Source organism: Erythranthe guttata, chromosome 13, assembly GCF_056151865.1.
Source record: "Erythranthe guttata isolate IM_541 chromosome 13, IM_541, whole genome shotgun sequence".
Lineage (NCBI taxonomy): Eukaryota > Viridiplantae > Streptophyta > Magnoliopsida > Lamiales > Phrymaceae > Erythranthe > Erythranthe guttata.
Window position 1 is genome coordinate 2,647,097 of NC_142545.1, and position 15,681 is coordinate 2,662,777.

Below are 15,681 nucleotides of genomic sequence, written 5' to 3' on the forward strand. Positions count from 1 at the left end.
TCGAGGACATGAATGCGCATAGAGAAACATCCACAAAAACACTCGCTAGTAAAGATACGCACATAAGTAACAGTACAAAAGCATGCACAAAATTACTCACGCAAAAGTGCATTCGCAAAAAGGATCATGAAAACACAAACTACAATCCTAGGACATTAATACAAATCAACAAACATGCACAAACACACTCGCTCAAATGGACATGCACAAACGTACATGTAAAAAAACATGCGCAAAAGTGCATTCGCAACAACGTTCTTAAAAACACGAACCACAACACTAGGACTTTAATACGCATACCCAAACAAACAACAAAAACAATAGATACAAAAGATACAGTGGAGTTTAGAAATAACATTCTACGTTTCCGTTTACGTGGATTTTTTTTGGATTAATTTATACTTCTGTTTTCATTGGTGGATTTAGTATCTTATATGTACAAATCGATAATTAGGTGTCCATGAAGAAAAAATGATCAAAGAGTAAGAAAAGAGTTGCAATTAGAAAAATTAAATCAAATTAGAAGAGAGGATCCTTCAACATCTTTGATAGTGTGCACGAAGTCCACCATAACTTTCTCATCCGGACTCCAAATCAACTGGTTTCGGTGGCATTAGAAACCTATTTCAGCTGGCTACATTTCCCGTCTAATGTCAAATTTCCAAATTCGGACTCGAACATGGTCAACAGCACTCACGCAAAAGTGCATTCGCAAAAAGGATCATGAAAACACAAACTACAATCCTAGGACATTAATACAAATCAACAAACATGCACAAAACACACTCGCTCAAATGGACATGCACAAACGTACATGTAAAAAAACATGCGCAAAAGTGCATTCGCAACAACGTTCTTAAAAACACGAACCACAACACTAGGACTTTAATACGCATACCCAAACAAACAGCAAAAACAATAGATACAAAAGATACAGTGGAGTTTAGAAATAACATTCTACGTTTACGTTTACGTGGATTTTTTTTGGATTAATTTATACTTCCGTTTTCATTGGTGGATTTAGTATCTTATATGTACAAATCGATAATTAGGTGTCCATGAAGAAAAAATGATCAAAGAGTAAGAAAAGAGTTGCAATTAGAAAAATTAAATCAAATTAGAAGAGAGGATCCTTCAACATCTTTGATAGTGTGCACGAAGTCCAGCATAACTTTCTCATCCGAACTCCAAATCAACTGGTTACGGTGGCATTAGAAACCTATTTCAGCTGGCTACATTTCCCGTCTAACGTCAAATTTCCAAATTCGGACTCGAACATGGTCAACAGCACTCACGCAAAAGTGCATTCGCAAAAAGGATCATGAAAACACAAACTACAATCCTAGGACATTAATACATATCAACAAACATGCACAAACACACTCGCTCAAATGGACATGCACAAACGTATATGTAAAAAAACATGCGCAAAAGTGCATTCGCAACAACGTTCTTAAAAACACGAACCACAACACTAGGACTTTAATACGCATACCCAAACAAACAGAAAAAACAATAGATACAAAAGATACAGTGGAGTTTAGAAATAACATTCTACGTTTACGTTTACGTGGATTATTTTGGATTAATTTATACTTCTGTTTTCATTGGTGGATTTAGTATCTTATATGTACAAATCGATAATTAGGTGTCCATGAAGAAAAAATGATCAAAGAGTAAGAAAATAATTGCAATTAGAAAAATTAAATCAAATTAGAAGAGAGGATCCTTCAACATCTTTGATAGTGTGCACGAAGTCCAGCATAACTTTCTCATCCGGACTCCAAATCAACTGGTTTCGGTGGCATTAGAAACCTATTTCAGCTGGCTACATTTCCCGTCTAACGTCAAATTTCCAAATTCGGACTCGAACATGGTCAACAGCACTCACGCAAAAGTGCATTCGCAAAAAGGATCATGAAAACACAAACTACAATCCTAGGACATTAATACAAATCAACAAACATGCACAAACACACTCGCTCAAATGGACATGCACAAACGTACATGTAAAAAAACATGCGCAAAAGTGCATTCGCAACAACGTTCTTAAAAACACGAACCACAACACTAGGACTTTAATACGCATACCCAAACAAACAGCAAAAACAATAGATACAAAAGATACAGTGGAGTTTAGAAATAACATTCTACGTTTACGTTTACGTGGATTTTTTTTGGATTAATTTATACTTCTGTTTTCATTGGTGGATTTAGTATCTTATATGTACAAATCGATAATTAGGTGTCCATGAAGAAAAAATGATCAAAGAGTAAGAAAAGAGTTGCAATTAGAAAAATAAAATCAAATTAGAAGAGATGATCCTTCAACATCTTTGATAGTGTGCACGAAGTCCAGCATAACTTTCTCATCCGGACTCCAAATCAACCGGTTTCGGTGGCATTAGAAACCTATTTCAGCTGGCTACATTTCCCGTCTAACGTCAAATTTCAAAATTCGGACTCGAACATGGTCAACAGCACTCACGCAAAAGTGCATTCGCAAAAAAGATCATGAAAACACAAACTACAATTCTAGGACATTAATACAAATCAACAAACATGCACAAACACACTCGCTCTAATGGACATGCACAAACGTACATGTAAAAAAACATGCGCAAAAGTGCATTCGCAACAACGTTCTTAAAAAAACGAACTACAACACTAGTAATTTAATACGCATAACCAAAGAAATAGCAAAAACACTAGATGGAGTGGAGTTTAGAAATAACACTCTACGTTTACGTTTACGTGGATTTTATTTTGGGATTAATTTATATTACTGTTTTAATTGGTGAATTTAGTATCTTATAGGTACAAATCGATAATTAGGTGTCCATGAAGCAAAAATGATCAAAGAGTAAGAAAAAAGTTTCAATTAGGACTCCAAATCAACTGGTTCTGGCGGCATTAGAAACCTATTTCAGCTGGCTACATTTCCTATCTAACGTCAAATTTCCAAATTCGGACTCGAGCATGGCCAAAATTGGATTCCAAAAGCGATCATCAAAATACGTGCTACAGTTCGAGGACATGAATGTGCATCAAGAAACGTCCAGAAAAACACTCACTAGAAAAGATACGCACATAAGTAACAGTACAAAACCATCCACAAAAGTACTCACGCAAAAGTGCAGTCGCAAAACGGATCATGAAAACACAAACTACAATCCTAGGACATTAATACAAATCAACAAACATGCACAAACACACTCGCTCAAATGGATATGCACAAACGTACATGTAAAAAAACATGCGCAAAAGTGCATTCGCAACAACGTTCTTAAAAACATGAACACTAGGACTTTAATACGGATAACCAAACAAACAACAAAAACACTAGATACAAAAGATACAGTGGAGTTTATAAATAACACTCTACGTTTACGTTTACGTGGATTCTTTTCTGGATTAATTTATATTTCTGTTTTAATGGTTGATTTAGTATCTTATAGGTACAAATCGATAATTAGGTGTCCATGTAGCAAAAATGATCAAATAGTAAGAAAAGAGTTGCAATTAGGAAAATAAAATAAAATTAGAAGAGAGGATCCCTCAACATCTTCGGTAGTGTCCACGAAGTCGAGCATAACTTTCTCATCCGGGCTCCAAATCAACTGGTTCCGACGGTATTAGAAACCTATTTCAGCTGGCTACATTTCCTGTCTTATGTCAAATTTCCGAATTCGGACTCGAACATGGTCAAAATTGGATTCCAAAAGCAATCATGAAAATACGTGCTACATTTCGAGGACATGAATGCGCATCAAGAATCGTCCACAAAAACACTCGCTAGTAAAGATACGCACATAAGTAACAGTACAAAAGCATGCACAAAATTACTCACGCAAAAGTGCATTCGCAAAACGGATCATGAAAACACAAACTACAATCCTAGGACATTAATACAAATCAACAAACATGCAAAAACACACTCGCTCAAATGGACATGCACAAACGTACATGTAAAAAAACATGCGCAAAAGTGCATTCGCAACAACGTTCTTAAAAACACGAACCACAACACTAGGACTTTAATACGCATAACCAAACAAAAAGCAAAAACAATAGATGCAAAAGATACAGTGGAGTTTAGAAATAACATTCTACGTGTACGTTTACGTGGATTTTTTTTGGATTAATTTATACTACTGTTTTCATTGGTGGATTTAGTATCTTATATGTACAAATCGATAATTAGGTGTCCATGAAGAAAAAATGATCAAAGAGTAAGAAAAGAGTTGCAATTAGAAAAATAAAATCAAATTAGAAGAGAGGATCCTTCAACATCTTTGATAGTGTGCACGAAGTCCAGCATAACTTTCTCATCCGGACTCCAAATCAACTGGTTTCGGTGGCATTAGAAACCTATTTCAGCTGGCTACATTTCCTGTCTAACGTCAAATTTCCGAATTCGGACTCGAACATGGTCAAAAGCACTCACGCAAAAGTGCATTCGCAAAAAGGATTATGAAAACACAAACTACAATCCTAGGACATTAATACAAATCAACAAACATGCACAAACACACTCGCTCAAATGGACATGCACAAACGTACATGTAAAAAAACATGCGCAAAAGTGCATTCGCAACAACGTTCTTAAAAAAACGAACTACAACACTAGTAATTTAATACGCATAACCAAAGAAACAGCATAAACACTAGATGCAGTGGAGTTTAGAAATAACACTCTACGTTTACGTTTACGTGGATTTTTTTTTGGGATTAATTTATATTTCTGTTTTAATTGTTGGATTTAGTATCTTATAGGTACAAATCGATAATTAGGTGTCCATGAAGCAAAAATGATCAAAGAGTAAGAAAAAAGTTTCAATTAGGACTCCAAAGCAACTGGTTCCGGCGGCATTAGAAACCTATTTTAGCTGGCTACATTTCCTTTCTAACGTCAAATTTCCAAACTCGGACTCGAGCATGGTCACAATTGGATTCCAAAAGCGATCATGAAAATACGTGCTACAGTTCGAGGACATGAATGCGCATCAAAAAACGTCCACAAAAACACTCACTAGAAAAGATACGCACATAAGTAACAGTACAAAAGCATGCACGCAAAAGTGCATCCGCAAAACGGATCATGAAAACACAAACTACAATCCTAGGACATTAATACAAATCAACAAACATGCACAAACACACTCGCTCAAATGGACATGCACAAACGTACATGTAACAAAAACTTGCGTAAAAGAGCATTCGCAACAACGTTCTTAAAGACACGAACCACAACACTAGGACTTTAATACGGATAACCAGACAAACAACAAAAACACTAGATACAAAAGATACAGTGGAGTTTATAAATAACACTCTACGTTTACGTTTACGTGGATTCTTTTCTGGATTAATTTATATTTCTGTTTTAATTGGTGGATTTAGTATCTTATAGGTACAAATCGATAATGAGGTGTCCATGAAGCAAAAATGATCAAATAGTAAGAAAAGAGTTGCAATTAGGAAAATAAAATAAAATTAGAAGAGAGGATCCCTCAACATCTTCGGTAGTGTCCCCGAAGTCGAGCATAACTTTCTCATCCGGACTCCAAATCAGTTGGTTCCGGCGGCATGGGAAAGCTATTTCAGCTGGCTACAATTACTGTCTTACGTCAAATTTCCAAATTCGGACTCGAACATGGTCAAAATTGGATTCCAAAAGCGATCATGAAAATACGTGCTACAGTTCGAGGACATGAATGCGCATCAAGAAATGTGCACCAAAAGTAAAGTGCAGATAACTACCTAAGAGAGAGACTAAGAGAGAGAGAACACGGAGGAGTAGGATGAGTAACTAATTCCCTAATTATTAGGACCCCTTTAATGGAAAATATGTTGTAAGTATTTTAATATCAAAATTAAATATACATTATTTCTTAATTAGGGGTATAATGGTGATGATTAATTTTTTTTAATTAATAAAAACTGTTTTGGATTTATCTTAAAAATTCAAAATAAAATTGGACTCATTGTAATGACACTTGTGTAATGAGGGGCTTTTGTCAAATTATCCCATTATATTTATATCTGGTAATATGGTAATATGGTAATTACGTGAAGTTAAAGAGGGCAATTTAGTAGAAGCAGGTATGCACTTGGGCTTAAGAAACGCTGGAGTAGAGGAACCCACCTCCATGGGCATGATACGCATACCCGATTGCCGGATTTGTACCCGGGCCCACGATCAATCATTGGGCCGGTCAGTGTGTTCACATTTTTTGTTAGAAAGAGCTTATAAGATGTTTAAGACTTTATTTGCTCTTCTAAAATGTTAGGTAATTTAAAAAAAAAAATCTTAATTTTTTTTTTAAAATAAGCTGTTGGAGAGCAAATAAGATCTTTTTAAATAAGCATCTCTACCCCACCTTTTTATTTAAGATCTTATAATGAATAAAAATGGCAAATGAGCTCATTATCCAAACACTTTAAAAATTACTTGTAAAAGTAAAATGTAACAGCTTATCAGCTCTTAAAACATATTTTATCAAACGTAAGAGTTTATCAGTTGTTTAAAATAAGCTTAGCCAAACGGATGTGATCCAACCCTATTACTGATGTAATATATAAATACTAAAACATTATTTTAAGGGCAAATTGCACATCACCCCCTAAAAATATCTAATTTTTGCACTTTACCCCCTCAAAATTTTAGAAAGTGAATGTTCCCCTTCAAAATGTTATTCTTGTTGCACATAGGGATGGCAACGGGTAAGGGCTTGCCGGGTCGTAGACTCGGAACTGGTCGGTTGTGGCGGGTTTGGGTAAGTTAATTGGTTCTAGGTCGGGTAATGAGTTTCAGTTTCTAGAAGCCGACGGTTCTGCGTCGGGTTACGAATCTTCTTGGAACATACCCAGAATCGACCTGTATAAAAATATTATATTTAATAGTTAATCCATATATACAAATTACTTTAGGATTTTATTCATCAAACTTCCAACTTTCATCGTGTCTATTCTCATTTGCCAATTTTTCACCGTTTCATTTGTTTGAATCTTGTTTCTCGTAAGTAATATCTATCAAACTTGTCGACCACCGCTTGTCGTCTTGCCTTTTGAACTTTTTTACTGTAGAAGTTAAAATATAATTAATTATATAATTTTATTATTCACTTTATGTCACTTGTACAAGTTTTTTAAAATATTTTTTTTTATTTTGAGATTTTGCTATTAAAATATACGAGCAAAATATTATAAAAATTAAAAAATATTAATTTTTTAATGTTAACGGGTCTAGCAGGTCTGGCGGGTCAGAACCATTTAATTCGGGTATGGATTCGGGCGGGTCCGGGTCTAAGCTAAAACGGTTTGAGGCGGGTCTGGATATATATATATATATATATAATATATATATATATATATATATATATATATATATATATATATATATATATATATATATATATATATATATATATATATATATATATATATTTTATTCTTTTTTTTGTTGCACCTTACCCCTTGGCACTTTGCGTCCCGCACCCTCGAAACGTACAATATTTCATGCATAATGCCCCCCCACATGAGTTTTTAAAGCTACTAAAGGTAATTTAATATTTGAAGAGGTATTTAAAAATTATATTTTTTATCACAAAAAAAATTATTTTTCGAAAACAAAAAATTATTAAGTTATTAATTTATTAATTTTTTAAATTTTTTAACTTAACTATTTCATTATTAAGTTATCTGAAAATCAATTTTTTTCCAAATATACCTAATATTTCCATCAGTCGTTACAATAAAAGATCTATCAATCGAATAATTTAGTGTATTTCATTTTATTTTGTAAGAAAATATAATTTTTTTTTCAATTATCCGGAGTGATTTTAATTTTTTCGCACTTTTTACGCTAGAAATTAGGTTGGAGGTTGAAGAAAATAACAATTTAATTTGTTATCTTGCACCCCGGGAAAAAACCTCAATAAAAAATGAATTATCCTTTATTATTCAATTAAGGGTGCATTGAGAATGATTTATTGTGTTTGCGGATGCAAAGTGTTATTGTTATTTTTCAATGGTGCAAAGTGCCAAAATGCTCCATTTCAAGGGTTCATAGTGGAATTAAGCCTAAATCATTCACCATCCACCCTGAATTGAATATTTATAACTTAATAAGGGCAACTATATTTTTTTTTTCTTTATTTCCATGGTGGAAAATAACAAATTAAATTTTTATTTTATTCAACATCCCACCTAATTTCGATTGTACAAAGTGCGAAAAAAATAAAAATCACACGAATTGCTGAAGAAAACTATATTTTCTTACAAAATAAAAATAAATTAAAATATTTTTTTATAATATAGCAGGCCAAGACAGTGATATCAATTAAAATATTTTCTTATAATGAAAAACAAGTTTACAAAAAATAAAAAAAGAAGTCAACGCCAGAGACCTGCAGTCTCCGGCGGTGGCGGTCAAAATTGGTTAATTGGTGAAATTGAGCTAAATTGGGGTGTAAATCATGAAATTGAAGTTGAATTAGGTTTTCAAGGAATTTGGGATAATTTTGGTATATGTAAAAGAGTTTTCCTTATTTGCAAACAAATTTGAATGAGCCGGATTTATTTGAAATACAAAAAAGTTGGATGTCCCTTTTTTAATTAAGTGATTTTGCATGGGTCTATTTGTCATTTACCCTAATTAATATTGTCCAAAAAAAGAGAAAAACGACAAGAAACACACTTAAAATTTGGATAAAAACACAATCATATTATTACAATCAACTTCCAATATTTTAATCCCAACATTTATATTTTGTCACATTACATTTCATAATCAAACAAATATACACAAACTCAAAAGGGGTTGTCTAGGGTCTGAGAGGGATTGTACTACTCGAACCCAAACGATTTAATCTGATGCGTAGAAAATATTTAGTAAAAATTTATAGTCGTTGATTTAAAGTACGAACTAGTACGATCCAGTACGTACCTATGAATTATAAGTTAAAGTACAAACCCAGTAAAAATAGATCGTACACAGGTCGTACTCCATCGTACTTTATGAACCTTACATAATTAAACCAGAGAATTAAAAGTAGGGTTAATTGCACTTTTCCCCTTACTTTGGTCGTTTTTGCTCTTTGTCCCCCCAAATTAAAAAAATTCCACGATCATACCTGGACTTACTAATTTGTTGCGCCGACAACTAAAAAGTCTATTTTTGACCAAAAACAAAAAACAAAAACAAGTCAATTCAACTCCAATTTCATGATTTAAACCCCAATTTAGCCAAATTTCACCAATTAACCAATCTTGACCCTAATTTCAAATTTGACCCACCACCAACGGAGACCGGCGAGACCGCCGGTCTCCGGCGTTGACTCTTAATTTTTTTTTAAAGTTTTTTTTATCTGAATTTTTTTTTTCGGTAGGTCAACCGCATGGTCTCCGGCGTTGACTTGTTTTTTCTTTTATTTTTAAATTTTGTTTTTGCTTAAAAAATATTTTAATTAATATTATTGTCTTGGCTGCTAAATTACTGTCTCCAGCAGTTATTTAACTATCGGAGAGAATAGTTTAACTGTTAATTGACCTTTTATTTCTTAAAAAAAAATATTTTAATTAATATTACTGTCTTGGCTGCTAGATTACTGTCTCTAGCAAATATCTAAGGAAAAAAATTCATAGAAAAAAAAATTCAACACCGGAGAGCGGCAGTCAACTACGGTTGACCGGCCGGAAAAAAAATTTAGCAAAAAAAAAGTTTTCAGAAAAAAAACATTCAACGCCGGAGGACCGCCTGCCGGTCAAAGCCAGAATCTGGCTGGAAAAAAAATTTCTAGAAAAAAATTATTTTTCAAAAAATTATTACAATGGGGGTTAATGTGATATATTTGTTTAAATCCGGGGTCAATGTGTAATATTAAAGAAGTTAGAGTATAATTTGTTATAATTTATTTCGTGCAGATTAAATTATTTGTGTCAGATTCAGTTTTTTACAGTTGCGTGAAGTGTTGCATTAGTTCGTGAATCAGTTTGTAAAAACACAAATAAACGAGACACAAATTTAATGCGGTTCGGATACAATTGTACCCTACATCCACGGAGACCTGCAAACAAAATTTACTAATTTTTAGTTTTACGAATACAATCGTAGGACTTAAACAAAATACAAAGACTCCCTCTTTGTTGACGCCGTTCTTGTATACTACGCTGAATTATAAATCTTCAATTTGCAGCACGTCCCTTGCTCCGATCCGCACGGTTGAACTCCCTTCAACGATGAATCCCTTCAGTCGGCGGATAGATCTCCTCCCGAGATCTGTTTAAGCCCCTCTCCCGAAGAACCGATCTTCTATTTGTATAGAAGAAGAATACTTGTGCTACTCCTTGAATCTTGGTGTCTTCACCACAAAGCCTTGAAGCCGATATATTTTCTATGAAAATCAGGTATCACGATGGAACAATAAAAACGAGAGGAAAAATATTTTCTGTGAAAAACTTCTCTCGATCAAAGACGTTCCGGGAGCAGCAAAAATAAGAGCATAAAAATTATTTTTCTCTCTCACAAAAGGGACAACTGAAAAACACGCTGGTGCTCTATATTTATACTTCCTTTGTTGAATAAAAGAGCCCTACAAAAGATTAGAGCCCATTAGGTTAATATTCAATCTTACGTAAGGAATAAGAGTTGTGTGATACGGAAAGTCTTTGTCAAGGAAATTCCTTGTTAACACATAACTCACAATATTAAATAAATTAATGACAAAATAAGAGTTTAAAGCATTAAGGAAACTTCCCTAGCTTGAGAAACACGTTTTCACACGTTTTCAGCAACTGTTCCAACAGTAGTGGCTTGGGCAGGTGGTTTAAAACGGAGTCAGCTTCCCATGCATGTGTTTCTCCCCCTGTAGATGATCCTTGGGCAACTCCTCTTGTATATGACTTCAATCTTTTCCCTTTGCTTACTTGGCTTGGTAGACTTGGAAGGTGGTGGATGACGACGTGGTAAATTATCCACGTCATAAGAGACTCAGCAAATAACGTCTCCTCTTTTTATATTCTTGTGAAGCCCTTGAGAAATCTAAATGAAAGAACAAAGATGTATATTAGATATATAACGGTATAGCTTGCGTTATCACAAAAAGTCCTATCCTAATAAAATACTAATTCCCATATCAAACAAGGAAACCAATTAATGACAATAACCACAATAATAAAAATGATATGTTCCTCATATTAATACACATCTCCATAGAATTCCACTTGGTGTTGTGGACTTAGAATCCCACCGAGATTCTAACACTAACATAATTGATGGAATTAATAAAAACTATATTATGGACGGTATTTTAGACTAAAGATATGGGGATGAGTTTATTTGAAAGACTATTGTTTTTGTGGACCAATGTGCATTTAAGTCTCTTGTCATGTCATTTTTTGCCATCATTATTAATTGTTACTTATGTTTTAGTTATAGGGGTTAATGTGATATATTTGTTTATAGGGGTTACTTGTAATTTCACTTATAAGTTACGTATCGTATTTTTTTCGTGGAGTTCGTACAAATCATACGTCACATTTTTATTGATTGATTTTCAATTGTTTGGGTCCGAGTAGTACAACCCCTCTCGGACCCTAGAAAACTCCAACTTAAAATTAGAACAAACACAACAAGGTATCTAAAAGACCAACAAACATAACAAAAATGCCAACCCTAGTTTTGGAAGCCCCCAAGTTGGTCAGCCTAATATCCTCTCTCTTCACCTTCATCCCAAACCCATCAACCTCCACGTCAGCCCCAATCCTCATACCTTTCCTCTTCGAATACCAAAACCAAAACCCAAACCTCGGCCGAGCCACCAAATCCACACGAAAAACCGCTGCCGACCCATTCGAAACCGCCTTCACGGCGGCCTCCCACGGCACACCACTGGTCTCCACCACCTCTCGCCTGTCGGCCCTCTTCGACATCCCCTGGTAGAAAGTGGGGACCACGTATTTGGCGACCGCACTTCGACCGTACGAGAAGGTGAGGTTAACATCTCCGTAGCGTACACTGTGATCTGTCATAATGTTCTCGAACGCGAGATCGAAGAAGAGACAAGGGTTGACTACGGTACTATTTAGGGAGAGGTCGAGGGCGGGAACGTAGAATTCTTGGATGTAGCAGTGCGGGCGTTTGATCGTGTAGGTCAGTCCAGCCAAAATTGTGATTACTATGGATACCATCAAGCACAAGCATTCACATATTATTTTGCTGAATTCATCCATTATATTATTGGTGGTGTCCGTTCAGAAAATTGTGTTTATATATAAACTGCATAGTAATATAAACACAAATGGGATCATCCACTTTGTGTTTATTATTATTATTATTATTATTCTTTTAATATTGAGATAATCTACAATCTCTCTCTCTCTCTCACACACACACACACACACACACATATATATATATATATATATATAGAATATGCATATGTGTACCTTGCAAATTAGTCTTTCTAACAAGTTCAACTTAAAACAGTCGATGTTAACCCAACATTAATTTATTAATTCTACCAATTACACTACACGTACGTGAACTGTACTTTTTTTTTTTTTGATAGGATCGTGAACTGTACTTCGTATATGTGGACGTTTTAACATATATGTGATCACCTCCTCCAATAATTGAGTTGAACAAGAAAAAATTCAATAATTGATGAATATAAAAAGCTTATTATATACATTCCTATGTGATTGTCAGCATAGTGATATTACATTACAAGTTACAACAATAAAAAAATATGATCGTCTTTTGTTTTCTTTGTTAAGGACAAAATATTATCTTTGTCGTCTTATACTAATTAAGACCAATTCATATATTGATTTGGAATAAAAAACAAGAAAAAAAAAATTGCGATCTATTCGTTCAAATCCATCACATTTAAACAAAACAACGAGTATCCATAGTAAAAAGTAACTATGACGTACTAACCTTCAATACGAAATCCCAAACATGCTTCGTCATAAGAGAAATAAAGCATTCACAAAATATAAACTTTTATAATAATTTCAAGATCAAGCGATATTTAGCTCGAAAGCACAGAATAATTTAAACCTTGCCAGCAATGCCGTTCGTTTTCATCCCCACCAACGGTGTTTGTTTCGACTACTATTCACCAAAATTAAAGCTTCTCCGATATTCTAAGTTTATTACATCATCAGCATAACTAAACTCATCTCCACTATCCATGCCCTCTAACCAAAACCAAACTTTCCACGTAATTATCAACAAAAAACGAATACGGATCCCCGTAGATTCCAGGATCCTTAGTCTCCTTCGTCTCTGGATTATAGACAACTAACCCAAGATCACGAATGGTAAGTAAAGCTTCACCGCTCTTCCAAAACCAAACAAAATGTGTAATCTCCTCCAACAAATCAATCGTATATAACTTAGTCCAAGATTCTCTCACGCAGTACTCCTTCATCACCCACACATTCCACGACACCATATTCGAACCGACAATTCCAAGTGAATCCTCAATCACGAAAATACCCAAGCTCGCAGAAGCCTCCTTTGCCAACTCATCTGGCGGCATGACTTCGCCGAATACCTCGTCACCAATATCAAAGGCCAAAATTGAACAACGTCGAGGTTGATTTTCATCGAACGGTTTGTAGGCGAGCCAATGCACAACCCCATTCACGTAAGCTCGGCAGTGCGTACTTTTAAGAGCCCACAGAGTAATACCAACTCCACCAATCAACCGCCGCCAACTCCTCCGTTTATCGAGGGAAAATATCTCGACCTGCGGCGGAACACTCAAACAACTGACGTCGTCGATTTTTCTGACGTAAACCAACCTCACAACCTTGTAAGCATTACTAGAAAATCCTCCAAAACCCAGTACAACATTGTGGGATTCAATCGGATTGATAGTGGGGTTGGGTAAAACTATATGATTTCTAACGGATGGGTTCCATATAATAATACTGGGTATCGAAGGATTACGGAAGAACATATCATTCGATAAGCACACAAGCCCATCGCAAGACCCAACTATTCTGGAATACTCGATCGGGAATTCGAATGGAATTTTGATTTCCGAAGAGGAATTGATGCCAAAATCTCCGTTTTCAGATAATTTCACCAATGAAAACCGATCGAGCTTGCTGTATTTACCGTGGCGCGTGAGGAGGAGGGTTTGATTCTCACTGTTGTTTGAGAGGTGTGATGCGGTGAAGGCGGCGCTGGTGATAATCGACCGCCATGATTTCGAAACGGCGGTGAATCGGATTAGGGTTTTGACTGGCAATTTCACGAGGATTTCGGAGAGGAGATCTGCCGGAAAGTAGTCCGACATAGTTCACCGATTTTTTTTTTGAAATTTTCTAGCGTAGAGATTTGGGGAAATTGACAATACACTGTATTTTCATTTTTCTGGGCATTAAAAGAATGGAAAATTGCACATGACCCCCTATCAATTTATAATTTTCTCACTTTACTCCCTCTAAATTTAAAATAATCTAAATTTAAAAGAAGTGAATGTCCCCTTTTAAAATATTAGTTTTGTTGCACATTGTCCTAAAGCGAAATTCCGATGGGTAACTCTGTGTGTTTTGTTGCACATTGCCCTTTTTAAAATGTTAATTTTGCTGCACGCTGCCCCATTTAAAAATATTATTTTTCAGCATGCTACCCTTTTAAAGTGTTATTTTTGCTGCAAACTGTCCCATTTAAAAATATTATTTTTCAGCACGCTACCCTGTTAAAATGTTATTTTTGTTGCACGATGCCTAAAAAAAATGATTTACACAGCAAGTGCAACCAAAACAATATTTCCGCGGGAGGATTTTGATAGAATAAAATCTTATGATTGTAAAAAACAAAAATATCAATACTTAAATGGCGGATAACACCAACCATCCAACCAAATTTTCACTCAATAAAGTTGGTTGCCAACTATTACTCAACCCATAATGGTCGGCCAGTAATGATTTTCAATATTCAGTAATATTGATTGGTTAGTTTGGGTAGGTAACTGGCCGATATTTGTCCGACCCGACCCATGTCGAGCCATACCTATATTGTTCTCATCCCAAAAAAAAGAAAAACCCTGAAAGAATTGCCGATATCGCCTTATTAGCCTCTGTGATGTTGTCTATAAAATTGGTTCCAAAATAATTGTTATTTGTTTATAGCCTCTTTTGAATGACCTAAGCTTCCCTACTCAAACAACTTTTGTTCACAAGCGGCCTATTACTATAATATTCTTGTTGCTTATGAGGTTAACCACTTCATCAAATTCAAATTCAAATTCCAATTTAGGCTTAATCCCACTTTTCATCCTTAATAAAATATACTATTTTGGCATTTTGCATGCTCGAAACAAATTGATAGCACTTTGCGCCATTGAAACACAATATCTCATGCATAATGCACCTCACATGAGTTTTTAAACCTAATAAAATGTAATTTGATATTTTTAGTTGTATTTAAAAATTATATTTTCTATCACAAATAACTATTTTTCGGGAAAAAAAATTCTTCAGCTATTTCGTTATTAAGTTATCTGAAAATCATATTTTCTTCCAAATATTTCTACCTAATATTTCCACCAATTACAATAAAATATCTATCAATCGAATAATTTAGTGATAAAAGTTTATTTGATTTTATTTTGTATGAATATATTTTTTTTCCAGTTTCACGGTGTGATTTTTATTTTT

The 15,681-nt window shown here is 34.6% G+C and overlaps 2 protein-coding genes across 2 annotated transcripts in view; both read right to left on the minus strand.

Moving 5' to 3' along the window:
• Nucleotides 1-14,366, minus strand: part of LOC148765644 (F-box protein At3g07870-like) — a 47,640-nt gene extending 33,274 nt beyond the window's left edge. Inside the window, exon 1 of the mRNA XM_088812084.1 lies at nucleotides 13,067-14,366. Coding sequence (XP_088668210.1) covers nucleotides 13,194-14,315 — 1,122 coding nt within the window. The 5' untranslated portion in view covers nucleotides 14,316-14,366 and the 3' untranslated portion in view covers nucleotides 13,067-13,193. The remainder of the gene's footprint in view (nucleotides 1-13,066) is intronic.
• LOC148765650 (protein NDR1-like) lies at nucleotides 11,620-12,234 on the minus strand. Its single transcript, XM_088811884.1, has one exon. It carries the CDS (start codon nucleotides 12,232-12,234, stop codon nucleotides 11,620-11,622), a length of 615 nt encoding a protein of 204 aa, XP_088668010.1.
• Nucleotides 14,367-15,681: the final 1,315 nt, after the last annotated feature.